Source organism: Amblyomma americanum, chromosome 3 (genome assembly GCF_052857255.1).
Source record: "Amblyomma americanum isolate KBUSLIRL-KWMA chromosome 3, ASM5285725v1, whole genome shotgun sequence".
NCBI classification, from domain to species: domain Eukaryota; kingdom Metazoa; phylum Arthropoda; class Arachnida; order Ixodida; family Ixodidae; genus Amblyomma; species Amblyomma americanum.
In genome coordinates, this window is record NC_135499.1 from 188,023,383 (window position 1) to 188,037,783 (window position 14,401).

The 14,401-nt window shown below is 45.3% G+C and overlaps 1 protein-coding gene across 2 annotated transcripts in view; it reads left to right on the forward strand.

Annotated features, from left to right (window-relative positions):
• Window positions 1-32: 32 nt before the first annotated feature.
• The window catches only part of LOC144125658 (ubiquitin-conjugating enzyme E2 R2), a 44,819-nt gene continuing 30,450 nt past the window's right edge, over window positions 33-14,401 (forward strand). The window contains exons 1-3 of one of the 2 annotated variants that reach the window (XM_077659249.1): window positions 33-384; window positions 770-856; window positions 1,917-2,014. In XM_077659249.1, coding sequence (XP_077515375.1) covers window positions 208-384; window positions 770-856; window positions 1,917-2,014 — 362 coding nt within the window. In that variant the 5' untranslated portion in view covers window positions 33-207. The remainder of the gene's footprint in view (window positions 385-769; window positions 857-1,916; window positions 2,015-14,401) is intronic. The other variant, XM_077659248.1, reaches the window with a different exon arrangement.

Below are 14,401 nucleotides of genomic sequence, written 5' to 3' on the forward strand. Positions count from 1 at the left end.
TCTAAGCGCGTGATTGCTCCGATTGCTCGAAGTTCCCAGCTGTTGTTCCGGTTGTTGACGTCACGAGCGACCATCTTTGTAGTGTTTTGACATAGCAGCAAGCAAGTTCGTGCTTTTCATTGTGGTTCCTGTGAGGAACGGTGGCGATCCGGAGGTCTGCCGGCCTGTGCTTTTTTTCCTCGTGCCGCAGACCTTAGGCTCAGGAGCATGGCACAGCAGCCGACGAGTAGTGCGCTACGTGCCCTGGGTCTAGAATTCAAGAGCCTCCAGGAAGAACCCGTTGAAGGCTTTCGCGTAAAACTGGTCAACGATGACAATCTCTTCGAATGGGAAGTGGCCATCTTCGGTCCGCCCGACACGCTTTATGAGGGTGGATATTTCAAGGTGAGCTTGACCGGAGCTTGAACGGGCTTCATCAGCTCTTGCCTCAGCAAATGCACTCGCCCAGTAGGCCTACGCCACGCCGCATCACGCGCCTCTATTTTTGGGAAGCGCATCTTTTGCGAAAGCCTCGCTGGGCTGCATCCTTCCTTCTGTCAGCTGCGAGGGGCCCAGCAGTCGGCGATGCGGGGCTTTCGTACTGGCCGCCGTAGCCGAGCACGATGCTTGCGCGCGACGCATCGGAGCCTGTGAGGCTTTGTTTAATGTATCTGCGTTTGGTGCTGGTAATTGCGCGTCTCTGCGGGTCTAGCGTGGTGCAGTCTGCATAACTGGTCGCGTCCTTGCTAGCTGCGCAGGGCGACTAAAGCGAACGTCTTCACATCTGCAGGCGCACATGAAGTTCCCTCCAGACTACCCGTACTCGCCGCCAACGGTGCGCTTCCTCACCAAAGTTTGGCACCCCAACGTCTACGAAGTAAGTCGCCCGAAATTACACGTTTGTGCCTGTATCGTTCTTGAAAGTTGCCTCGTTGACCTCGAAGTCTCTGTCGATGGAAGTTATACGAACGAAAAAGCGTCGAGTTTACGCTGAGAAAATTGAATAATACACCGTCTGCTGTGGCTAAGTAGCCCACCAACTAGACCACCAGTCTGTCCTAAGGGGCCGAGCACATTAACTTCTTTTTTCTTCTGGTTGGTGGTCTGCTAGTCCGTCCTCATCTGAATGGCCTTTGCAGCGAGTTAAGAATTAAATTTAGGTCAGTGCAGGCGTTCAGGCAGTATTAAGTTTGTTCTCAGTCATTGCTCAAGAAAAAATTTTGTCGAGCCCGTTTTGGGTTCGGATTGCCATTTCGCTTTACATATATATTAAATAATGGGAGTTGTTCACAACTGTAGGTGACTTCGTTTTATGCTTTCAGTATGTTTGCTTTAGTTGCTGTCTGCTTCTATTGCGGTAGTGTCATGTATCAGGCAGCCAGTTTACCTGCTCTGTCCAGCTAAACTAGTTTTCTGACTAGCTGGTGTTGATTCCCATGTGGCAATTTCTTTGTGCACTTAATAACTTTGCTTCACTCCCTCCTTTATCCCTTCCCTTACTGCGCGGTTCGGATGTCCACCGGAGTACCCGGGTTGGAACCCGACCGCGGCTGGCGCGTTTCGATGAAGGCGAAACAGGAAAGGTGCCTTGTATGTGGTGTGATGTCAGTGCTCGTTAAAGATCCCCAGGTGGTCCGAAATTATTTCGGAGACCTCCACTATGGCACCTCTTTCTTCTTTCACATTTACTGCGCGACATTTACTGCATCATTTCCTTTTTTCAAAGCAATTTTTTTTTTTTTTCACTTAAGCTCATATGGTTATTTTTTGCTCATATGCGTTCACTTACTTTTGGACTGAGAAATGTTATACTAGTGCTTGAGCACTGCTTGATCTGATATTTAATTTACTGTGCTTGCACCTGCATCGTTTTCAAGCATTGTATTGAAGGCAACTTGTGTTTTCCTGTGCCAAATGTCGTTGTTTCACCTGTTCAGAATGGGGACCTGTGCATCTCAATACTTCATCCACCCATCGATGACCCTCAGAGTGGGGAGCTGCCCTGCGAGCGTTGGAATCCCACACAAAATGTCAGGCAAGTCTCAGCTAGCGCTTTATTGGGGGGGCAAGAATTTTTTACTTAGAAGAGCATAATGTTGGTGTTTTCAGCACTTCCACACACATACTCACAAACCCCTCTGCATCTTACCTTGATATCAGAACATTTCTGGCGATCTGGAAGAACTTTGACAACAGCTCCCGGGCACATTTTTGTATTCGTGGAATCATTTGCATTTAAGATTGCTTGCATTTTAACTTATGCCAAAATGTGAAGCAAACGCCATCAAGCACCATTTAGTCTCAAAAACTGATGCTTTACTGACTTGAATACCTGGATCGTAAACAACCTTCTTATGGTCTCATGCAATTCATATTTTGTGGCCCTGCCTATTATGATGCATGCATCTCCTGCATGTGCATGGCCTGCTGTTATTTTCTGTGTAATAGAGAAAAACACAGGAGCAATACAAAAACAACAGTCAGTAGAATACTACGCAGCACAACTCTTGCAATCTTTTGGGGTGCAGTGCTGTGAAAGTGTATTGTTTATGAAGCTGAGCTTAATAGGGCTGAGCATTGTTGTGAACAAATAGCACATCCTTACCCAATGCTCTCCCTGCATTGGGCAGCAGTGGTTATGAAGCCCACCAGCCTGGCTGACTGCCCACGTTTATGACCCCCTGCGCACCACCACTCACTTCTTTATTACCCTTTGGTGAAGACTGAGGGTTTTAAGTTTGCTGCGGCTACTGATAGAAATCTCTGCACCTTTATTGCTGCATGCAGGAAAACGTTTAAGCAGAGCCATGTTATTACATGTGCCAATGCTATTCTAGCAGACTTGCCGATGCTGCGCCTCTGCCCACTGCACACAGCTGCACTGCCCAAAGTAGCGTCAAGCAAATATCTTGCTTGCGAATATATTGGTGCGACGTGGTAGCAGTGGAGCCTCCTCACAAGCGGGAGGGGATGATGGTGAACTGTGCATCACCACGGACCCGAGCACCCGCGCCTCGCCGTGCGTGGCATCGCCGTGTCCGGGGAAAAGGGGATCCTGGTGGTTGAGCCGATGCCGAGCGTTTGGACCCTTAAGGCCCCTTGGCGGAAGCAACACACCACTTTGGCCCCAGCTTCCTGCAGACGGCACCTCCGGCCTGACCCGACCGGGGGGAATCGGCAGTCGCCTTTTCCTATCCTCCTCTTCATCTTTAACTTTCCTATCTCTGTCTCACAACTCTCCTGTATCCTACTCACTTCTTGGTTTTTCCTTTTTCCCTGGCGGCGAGGGTTAACCTTGTGTGACCAACTACCCTGAGTTGCGTCATATTTGGTTATAGTTGAGGTGTACAGCTGGCGTGGGCAGGACTTGCTATCAAGTTCCTGTCCCGTCCCCTTGTTGGACTCCGTGGTGGGTGGCTGGCACCATGACCGAAAAACAAAGTTTTTTTTTATGGCTCCCCAACTTTCAAAACCCGATCGCTCTCTCAAAAGAGGGCGGAACGAGGCAGACAACTTCTTTCAAAAAAGAAAAGTAACTTTCCCCAAATACCATGTGATCCACAGTGAACAACAAGATAAACAGGCAAGAATAATATCCCCCTTCCTTGTGTCAAAGTGCTTGACTGAAACCCTAGGCATTGGTTATAAGCTGTCAAAAATGGCCAGCGGCGACTTACTGCTCGAACTGAGTGACAATGTCCAACATTCTAAGCTCTCCAACCTAACGTCCATAGGGGAAATCCCGGTCTCCGTGACTCCTCATCGCTCACTAAACACTGTCCGAGGCGTAATATCGGAAAATGATTTTCTTCACATAACTGAAAAAGAAATGCTCGAAGGGCTCATCGACCAAGACGTCATAGATGTCCACCGAATCAAAATCCGGAAGGACAACAAGGAAATAGACACAAAACACATGATCCTGACGTTCAACACCAGCACCCTGCCCAACACAATCGACGTGGGATATTTGAAAATCAATGTACGACCATACATACCAAACCCTCGCAGGTGTTTCAACTGCCAAAGGTTCGGCCACGGCTCACAGAGCTGCCGCGGTCGTAAAACTTGCGCAAAATGTGCCTCTAAGGATCACCAGTCTGATGTATGTGACGCAGCCCTGTGCTGTCCAAACTGTGAAGGAGAACATGCTGCATACTCTAGGGCGTGTTCGTCCTGGAAGAAAGAAAAAGAAATTATCACCATAAAGACCAAAGAAAACATTTCTTTTAAAGAAGCGAGAAGGCGTTTTGCGCTTACAAACACATTCTCCTTCACAGCAAAACAAAACTTCGCTGATGTGGTGCGCAGGGGCGTAGCACCGCACAGCACTCCGGCACCTGCCAAGGCCGCTCCCACCGAGCCTATGGCAGGGCCATCCACGCCCCAGGCAGGGTCAGCGAAAGCTGCCCTGTCACTGCCAAAGCAGGGACCGCCGGTCCATGGGTCGGCATCCCGCAGGACCTCCCCCCGTCGGGAGAGGCCTGAAACTAACACAACCGCGGCTGCGCGGTCCTCCAGCACCTCTGTTGAGGTGATGGATACAACACCCACTCCGCCTCCATTACAGCGGCGGAACAGCTCTCTTAAGCGAAAAAAAGACAGGCCCCTCATAACGGGCCCACCTCATAAGTAAATCTCCTTTCATTTTCTTTTAAAAACACAAGCATGGCTTTTTTAATTCAATGGAATTGTAGAGGACTTATGCGGAATTATAGTGACATAACACATATTTTAGGGTCAATGTTACCCATAGTTTTATGTCTTCAGGAGACCAATCTTGGTCCACAACATGTGCATATCCTGAAACATTATCAAACTTTTAGACGCGATCGCGAGCAGGCAAATCGACTCTCAGGAGGCGTCGCAATTGTCGTCCAAAGCGGCGTCCCTGCTCGAGAAATAAAGCTCAATACAAAACTAGAGGCGGTTGCAGTCAGCATCGTCAGCTATAAAACACTAACAATCTGTTCCGTATACATTCCTCCACATTTTACATTAACAGTCCATGATCTAGAAGAATTGATAGATGAACTTCCAGAGCCATATCTGGTAGTTGGGGATTTTAACGCTCACTCCCCTTTTTGGGGAAGCGAGCGCTGCGACTCTAGGGGGCAAACAATCGAAGATTTTATCCTCTCAAATAACATCTGTCTTTTAAATACAGGAAAAGCAACTTATTGTTGCCCAAGCTCAGCAAAAATGAGCTTTCTCGATTTAGCTTTCGCATCACCATCGCTTTTTACAGATTTTAAATGGGATGTTTTAAATGACCCTCTGGGAAGTGATCACCTACCTATTATCATCAGCCTCTCATCGTCTACTGCAGTCATCCCCACAAGACCACGGCGCTGGAAACTTCACCTCGCCGACTGGTCACTTTTTACAGCAAGTGCCACACTAGAAAAAGAATTTTGTGAAGATCTCAGCATAGACGAAATTAATGGAAAATTTACTACATGCATAATATCGGCCGCTACACTAGCCATACCACAAACAACAGGACTCGTACACAAAAAACATAAAGTATGGTGGACACAAGAATGCACATTGGCAAAAAAACAACAAAATAAAGCTTGGGGCTCTCTGCGTCGGTATCCCACAGCGGAGAACTTGATTGCCTTTAAGAGGGCCAAGGCCAGAGCGCGATTCGTTCGGAGAAATGCCGAGAAATCCTCGTGGCAGAAATATGTGTCCTCTATAAACAGCTCAATAACCTCAAAAAAAATGTGGGAAAAAGTTCGAAGATTCAGTAGTGACCATACCCCTTTCACACTTCCTCTGTTGACTACACCCGGGACACAAACATCATTAGAAGAACAGGCCAACATACTAGGTGAGCATTTTGCTGAAGTTTCCAGTTCGTCCAATTACACAAACACGTTCCAGAAGTACAAAGCAATAGCAGAAAAACAAAAACTTCCATTTGCAGCAGGTATGCACGAGGACTACAATCAACCCATCACACTCCAGGAATTGATCAGGGCATTATCTTGTGGTAAAAAGACAGCAACAGGTCCAGATAATGTGCATTACGCTATGCTCGCCCATCTCTCTGAGGCTGCCGTGCAGGCATTGTTGAACTTCTTTAACAAAATATGGACAACTGGGAATATACCTGAGGAGTGGAAGAAAGCAATAATAGTACCTTTTCTGAAACCCGGAAAACAACCAACAAGTCCTAACAATTACAGACCGATAGCCCTCACCAGCTGCATCGCTAAATCTTTCGAAAGCATAGTAAACATTAGACTGACCTTCACACTTGAATCTCGTCGACTCTTAGATTTACATCAATGTGGATTTAAGAAAGCATGCTCGACCACTGATCACCTTGTCCGCCTAGAAAACACCATCCGAGAGGCGTTCATCCACAAACAGCACTGTATCGGTGTCTTCTTCGATTTGGAGAAGGCATATGATACCGCGTGGAAGTTCGGCATCCTCCATGACCTAGCAGATCTAGGGATCCGCGGCAGGATGCTGAACTGCTTGAACGACTTCCTGACTAACCGCACATTCAGAGTCCGTCTGGGAGCAACTCTATCAACGACATTCGCCCAAGAGAATGGCGTACCCCAGGGATGCATTTTAAGTACGACACTCTTTATAGTAAAAATGAATTCCTTGGCCAAAGTAATACCTAAATCCGTAATGTATTCAGTTTATGTAGATGACATACAGATAGCATACACTTCTTCCAACATACTGTCCTGCGAGAGACAAATACAAATCACACTAAATAAACTGGCTGCTTGGGCAGAGAAAAATGGATTCAAGTTCTCCCCTAAAAAAACAGTAGCTGTTTTATTCTCATTACGACGAGGCCTACAGGTCGATCCCAATCTGTGCTTGAATCAAACCACACTGCCAGTCAAACAGGAACATAAATTTTTAGGCGTCACTTTTGACAAGAAACTTACATTTCTGTCACACATTAACAACCTGAAAAAGAAAGCATCCCAAGCCCTCAATGTATTAAAGGTACTCTCGCGAAAACGGTGGGGGTCCGATAGAGCATGCCTATTGCAAATATATCGCTCTTTGGTGCGCTCCAAGCTGGACTACGGGTGTGTGGTATATGGTTCGGCAAGAACATCCTACTTGAAACGACTGGACCCTGTTCATAATCTTGGTTTGCGCCTATCAACTGGAGCTTATAGAACATCCCCGGTAAAGAGTCTTTACGTTGAAGCTAATGAGCCCACACTAGAGGATAGAAGAGTCACACTAACATGCACGTACATCCTAAAAACCCGTTCTCTCCCTAAACATCTCTGCTATCCCATTGTTACCAAGTGCCCATCTAGGAGATTATTCAATAATAAACCACATTTTATCAGGCCACTAATAATGCGCTTTGAAGATAAATGTGAAGACTTAGCAGTGCTGGACGCCCTACCTAATATTGCACAAAGACATGAATATCTACCACCATGGTACAGCCTTCCTTCAGTGTGTGACTTCACATTGACACACTTAAACAAAGAGAAAATACCACACGAGCACATACTGCAAGAGTTCTTTGCACTACAAGAAAAATATGACACTTACACCGAATTTTACACTGATGGCTCAAAAACAGAAAGTCATGTCGGAAGTGCAGTAATTCAAGGAACAAATGAAAAAATGATACGATTGCCACAGTATGCATCGGTATTTACTGCGGAGTGTTATGCCATCTTTGTAGCTGTAGAACAAATAGTAAGACAAAACATAAAAAATAGCATCATTTACACCGATTCACTCAGTATGCTAAAAGCGCTGCATTCTACAAACGCTGCTGAACCCATAATAGGAAAAATCATACATAACATAGTTAAAATTACAAAGCAAAAACATAACATTATATTCTGCTGGGTCCCTAGCCATGTTGGAATTTTAGGTAATGAGAGAGCAGATGCTTGCGCAGCACAAGCTAGAATTGGCCATATAAAACAAGTTAACATACCACAGAGGGATTTTTCTAAATTACTGCACAGTAAACTCAGGAATAAGTGGCAGATTGCATGGGACGAACAAACAAACAACAAACTACATACTATAAAACCCGTTTTAGGAGAATGGAAATCATGTAGACATCAAGAACGTTTTACTGAAGTTATTTTATGTCGGCTACGCATTGGGCACACACACCTTACACACAACTTTTTACTGACAAAAAAAGGCAAACCTCTCTGCGAAATGTGTGGCGATGAACTCACGGTAAACCACATTTTAATTGTATGCAAAAAACTGGAACAACTGAGGAAAAAATATTTTACAACATTGTACAATGAATACATCCCACTACACCCCATGTTACTTTTAGGAGATCAAGCACTGGTTGATTTTTCTAGCATTTTTAAATTTCTCAGAGAAGCTAATGTTTTATACAAACTTTAGATATAAAAAGCGTAACCTTTAACAAAAGCTCTAACCGTGTGTTTGGCGCATCATAGCCTAAGTTGCTTTTGCGCCATTAAAATCAATATAACTAACTAACTAACTATCCTCACAAGCGGGGTTGCCATGCATGAAGAGGCGCCATCGCACTAACCATGAATAGTGCACGACGAGCGCACAATTTACGCAGTTTCGGCTGAATAAAAGACGACAAGAATCACTCTGGCGGAACTGAGGGAAACATGCCTGCCAGAATGGCTAGACGCTTTCTGGTGAGAAAATGCAAATACCGGTGACGCACCAATCAGTGTCTCAAACTGTGCAAGACTCCACTCGACTGGCTGGCCAATTCGCGGCCGGGTCGCCATCGCCGTGGTCTAAAGTGAAGCTCTGAAGAGGACAACTAAAATTAAGCGGCCGCAAAATTTTTTGGCACCGGGACCCTCTGAACGTCGTCATGCGTGCTGTTGCCTAAGGAGGAGAGCAGATATCTTTCTGACGTGACATCTAACGTGATACAGGATATTAGCATGATCGCTCGGTATATCAACTATACAGCGACGAGGCCTCCAGTCGGGAGTGCATCCGAGTTGACGAGCGTCCAATGCCATAGATTTACATGGGTGTTGGCCGGGACAGTGTTGATAGCCCGAATAATCCTTATTTCCCAACTACCCCGCAGGGGGGCGTCTGCAGCCGTGCAGACGTTGGTGAGTGGCGACACCACGGGTTCCTGAGCATTCGCAGGAACATCCCCGCAGGGGGATGATGGTGAACAGTGCATCACCACGGACCCGAGCACCCGCGCCTAGCCGTGCGTGGCATTGCCGTGTCCAGGGAAAAGGGGATCGATCCTAGTGGTTGAACAGATGCCGAGCGTTTAGACCTTTAAGCCCCTCGGCGGAGGTAGCACACCACTTTGGCCCCAGCTTCCTGTAGACAGCACCTCCGGCCTGACCTGACCAGGGGAAATCAGCATTCGCCTTTTCCTATCCTCCCCTCCATCTTTCACTTTCCTATCTCTTTCTTACAACTCTCCTGTCTCCTCCTCCCTTCTTGGTTTTTCCTTTTTTCCTGGCAGCTAGGGTTAACCTTGTGTGGCGAACTACCCTGAGCTTCGTCATATTCGGTTATAGTTGCGGTGTACAGCTGACGTGGGCAGTATTCGCTTGCAACTTCCTGTCCCGTCCCCCTGTTGGGCTCTGTGGTGGGTGGCTGCCACCGCAGCTGAAAAACATGTTTTTTTTTTTTATGGATTCCTTATCTTATACAAATCATTGCCCTCATAAACGAGGGCGGACCGATGTCACTACGTAGTTCTTGCAAGAAAAAAAAAAAATCTTCCCCAGATACCGCGTCGCACACACTCAGGTACCTGAAAAACAAGCCAGAATCATCTCCCCTTTCCCAGTTTCTAAATCTCTCAGAATCATTAGGCCTTGGCTACAAGGTGACGAAGCTGGCCAGTGTCGATAGACTCCTCCAGATCATAGACAAAGCACAGCATTCCAAGCTCTCAAACATAGTAACCTTAGGAGAAATACCTGTTTCCATTAGTGCACATAGATCCCTCAACACTGTCAAAGGCGTGATTTCAGAACAAGACTTTCTCACTCTGACAGAAGCAGAAATTAGCTAGACGGTCTCAAGGACCGGAATGTCACTGATGTACAGTGCATAAAAATCAGAAAAGATCACAAGGAAATTCTAGCAAAGCACTTACTTCTTACTTTTGCCTCCAGCCAACTCCCTGATACCATAGAAGTAGGTTACATGAAAATAGCAATCCGACCATACATCCCCTATCCTCGCCGGTGTTTCAAGTGGCAAAGGTTCGGCCATGGGTCGCAGAGTTGTCGTGGCCGCAAAAATCTGTGCCAAATATGCATCTAATGAACACGAATCCGATGTCTGCAACGCAGTGCCAAAGTGCGTTAACTGTGAAGGGGACTACCCCACGTATTCTAGGTCTTGCCCCTCCGGGAAGAAAGGAAAGGAAATTGTTACTATCAAAATTAAAGAAAACGTAACATTCCAGGAAGCACGGAAAAGATTTGCACAAACTCAGGGAACTTTCTTGTTCACGGCAAAAACAATTTTTCCCGATGTGGTGCGACGGGGTGGGGCACCACACCAGGCTTCGGCATCTGCCCAGGCCCACACACAGTGAGCCTGAGGCAGGGCCATCCGTGCCCCTGGCAGACGCAGCGAAGGGTGCCCTGCCACTCTTGAAAAAGGGCCCGCCGTCCTCTGGGTCTGCCGCCCACAAGGCTTCTCCCAGTCGGGAGAGGCCTACAAACAGTACACCCGTGGGCTCTCCGTAGCGTGCCAGAACCTCTAGCGAGGCAATGGACGTAGCACTGAGCTCAATTCCACTGCAGCGGCGGCGGAGCTCTCTTGACGGAAAAAAAGGAAAAATCCTAATAACTGGCCCCAAAGAAATAGGGACCTAATTTTTCAAAATACATCCCCCAAAAATCATAATGGCATTCCTAATACACAGGAATTGTGGGGGATTATTTAATAACTAAAGCGATATAAAAGACATCTAAGCCACATTCTCACCCGTGGCCTTATGTATTGAAGAAACAAACTTAGGTCCCAAAAACACAAATGTACTCAAGAAACAAAGTATTTCGTCGCGACTGAGAGAACACAAGCCGGCTCTCAGGTGGCGTTGCTATCATAGTAAAAAATGGTCCCGGCTCGTGAGCTTAAACTGAAGACTAAATTTGAAGCTGTTGCAGCTACTCTGCTCACACACAAAATACTAACATTGTGTTGCATGTATATTGACCCCCATTTCATAGTAACAATACATGAATTAGATCTTTTAGAGCAGCTGCCAGAGCCCTATGTGGTAGTTGGCGATTTTAACGCACATTCCTCGTTCTGGGGGAGTGAAAAAATGGACGCCCGAGGACAAATTATGGAGGATTTTAGTCTGAGCAATAATATTTGCCTGCGGAACATCGGTAAAACCACTTACTGCTCTTCAGCCTCAGGGAAAATGAGCTGTTTAGATTTGTCTTTTAGTTCGCCGTCTGTTTTTAATGATTTTAAATGGGATGTCATAGACAGCCCAAATGGCAGCGATCGACAAAACCGCAACGCTGGAAGCTTACTTTAGCTAACTGGCAACATTTCAGATCAGAAGCCAGTTTAGAAAAAATAGTTTTAGATAATATTGACATCGATAAAATAAATGAAAAGTTCACTGATTGTATCTTAGCTGCTGCGCACTTGGCTATTCCAATGTTTTTGGGAATGGTACAACAAAATCAAAAAGTTTGGTGGACACAAGATTGCAAGGATGCAAAAAAAAACGACAAAATAGAGCTTGAGGTATTTTTTGCCAGTACCCCCCACACACGAGAGCCTAGTAAATTTTAAAAAGGCAAGAGCTAAAGCTCAATACTTCCGTCGTAGTGCCGAGAAAGCATCATGGCAGAGCTACTTGTCATCCATAAAGAGTCAAATCACATAAAAAAAAATGTGGGAACAGGTAAGAAATTATATGGCAGCTTTTCACCGTACACAATGCTGCTTTTGACAACACCTGGTACACAAACAAATATAAGGGAACAGGTAGACATAGTACTAGGTGAGCATTTCGCTGCAGTTTCTAGCTCGTTACATTACACCCAGTCATTTATAAAATGCAAAAACATGGCCGAAAAACAGACTCCCAACAAGTGGAGGTGCTAATGACATAAAATACATTAATTACCCTCCGGGAAATAGGTAGAGTACTATCTGCAGGCAAAAAAACAGTTCCATGACCCGACCAAATACACTATGAAATGCTGGCCCATCTTTCCCAGTCTGTCGTATGGGCACTTTTAAGATTCTTTAAAAAAATTTAGGTACCGGGGAAACTATCCACAGCCTGGAAAAAAGCTCATACTGTACCACTTCTTAAACCCGGGAAAGAACCAAACTCCCCCAGCAGTTATAAGACCCTAGCTCTTACCAGCTGCCTCTCCAAATCTTTTGAAAGTGTCCTGAATATCAGAATAACTTTTGTCCTTCAATCTTGTGAACTTCGTGATATCAGTCAGTGTGGTTCTAAAAAGGGATGCTCCACTACAGATCACTTAGTTCATCTAGAAAATACTGTCAGAGATGCTTTTATACACGAACAACAGTCTTGCAGTCTTTTTTTGACTTTGAAAAGGCATATGATACAACCTGGAGGTTCGGGATTCTTCAAGATCTTGCCGAGCTTGGCACCCGAGGTAGAAGGTTGAATTGCTTAAAAAACTTCTTATCCATCCGTTCATTCCGTGTGTGCCTAGGCTTAACCCTTTCAAAGAACTTTATTCAGGAGAATAAAGTGCCTCAAGGATGTATCTTAAGTACAACACTCTTCATAGTAAAAATGAATTCTATTAGAAAAGTAATCCCCTAGTTTGTTATGTATTCTGTCTGTGTTGACGATCTTCAGATAGCATACACATACTCCAACATATCTACATGCAAAAGACAAATACAGCTTGCAATAAATAAAACTGACAACATGGGCAGACAAGAATGGTTTCCAGTTCTCATCTACAGAAAACAGTGGCCTTACTTTTTTCACTCAAACGAGGCTTACAGACAGATCTCACTCTACACATAAACGAAACCCAATTACCTTTTAAGAATGAACACAAATTCCTAGGGCTGCAGCGGTGGCCGGGTGGTTATGGCGCTCGGCTGCTGGCCCGAAAGACGCGGGTTCGATCCCGGTCGCGGCGGTCGAATTTCGATGGAGGCGACATTCTAGAGACCCGTGTACTGTGCGATTTCAGTGCACGTTAAAGAACCCCAGGTGGTCGAAATTCCCGGAGCCCTTCACTACGGCGTCCCTCATAGCCTGAGTCGCTTTGGGACGTTAAACACATATAAACCAAACAAATTCCTAGACATAACTTTCGACCAAAAACTTACTTTCCTGCCCCGCATAAATGCGCTGGAAATGAAATCATCGCAGTCTTTGAACATACTGAAAGTCCTTTCACGCAAACACTGGGATTCTGATTGGGTATGCCTTCTGCAGATTTATCGCTCTGTAATACGTTCCATTTTAGACTATGGTTGCATAGTGTATGGGTCAGCAGGGCCATCATACTTAAAACGACTTGACCCAGTGCACAACTTTAGGTTTACGTCCTTCAACTGGTGCTTGCAGGACGTCGCCCATAAATAGTCTATGTTGAAACTAACAAACCATCACTCAAAGACAGAACTATGCTCACTTGCTCATACATTCTTAAAATTCGTTCCATGCCAAAACACGTATGCTACCCAATAGTTGCTAACTCATTTTCAGAAAAAAACAAACTCCACATGAGAATATATTACAAGAATATTTAACCCTAAACGAAAAATACGGAGAAAACACAGCATTTTATACTGATGGATCAAAATCTGCACACTACGTTGGAAGTGCTGTGGTTCGAAATAACTGGGAAAAGATAGTACGGCTGCCTGTGTGCGCATCCATTTTCATGGCTGAGTGTTACGCAGTCTTTGTGTCTGTAGAAAAAATTATAAATGAGAACATTGAGAATAGTATCATTTACACTGATTCTCTGAGCGTACTCACCTTACTTCACCATAAAAATAGTTACACCACTAATTGGTGACATCATTCATAACGTAAGAAGAGCCACAACACAGGGACAAGACATAAAATCTTGCTGGGTACCAAGCCATATTGGAATCACAGGCAATGAGAAGGTGGATGCATGTGCTGCGAAAGCTCGGAACAAAGAAATGAAGTGAACATTCCATACAAAGATGGCATGAAGCTGGTAGTGTAAAATTGGAGATAAATGGCAGTCTCAATGGAACAGTAAAAGAAATAATAAGCTACACTTAGTAAAACCCATCATAGAAGAATGGAAGTCATGCTTACATTAAGAACATTTCATCGAAGTTATTTTATGCCGTCTCCGTATTGGACGCACACACCTCACACACAATTTCCTACTTACAAAATAAGACACCTGATCGTGAGAAGTGCGGAGATGAGTTTACAGTTAACCATATA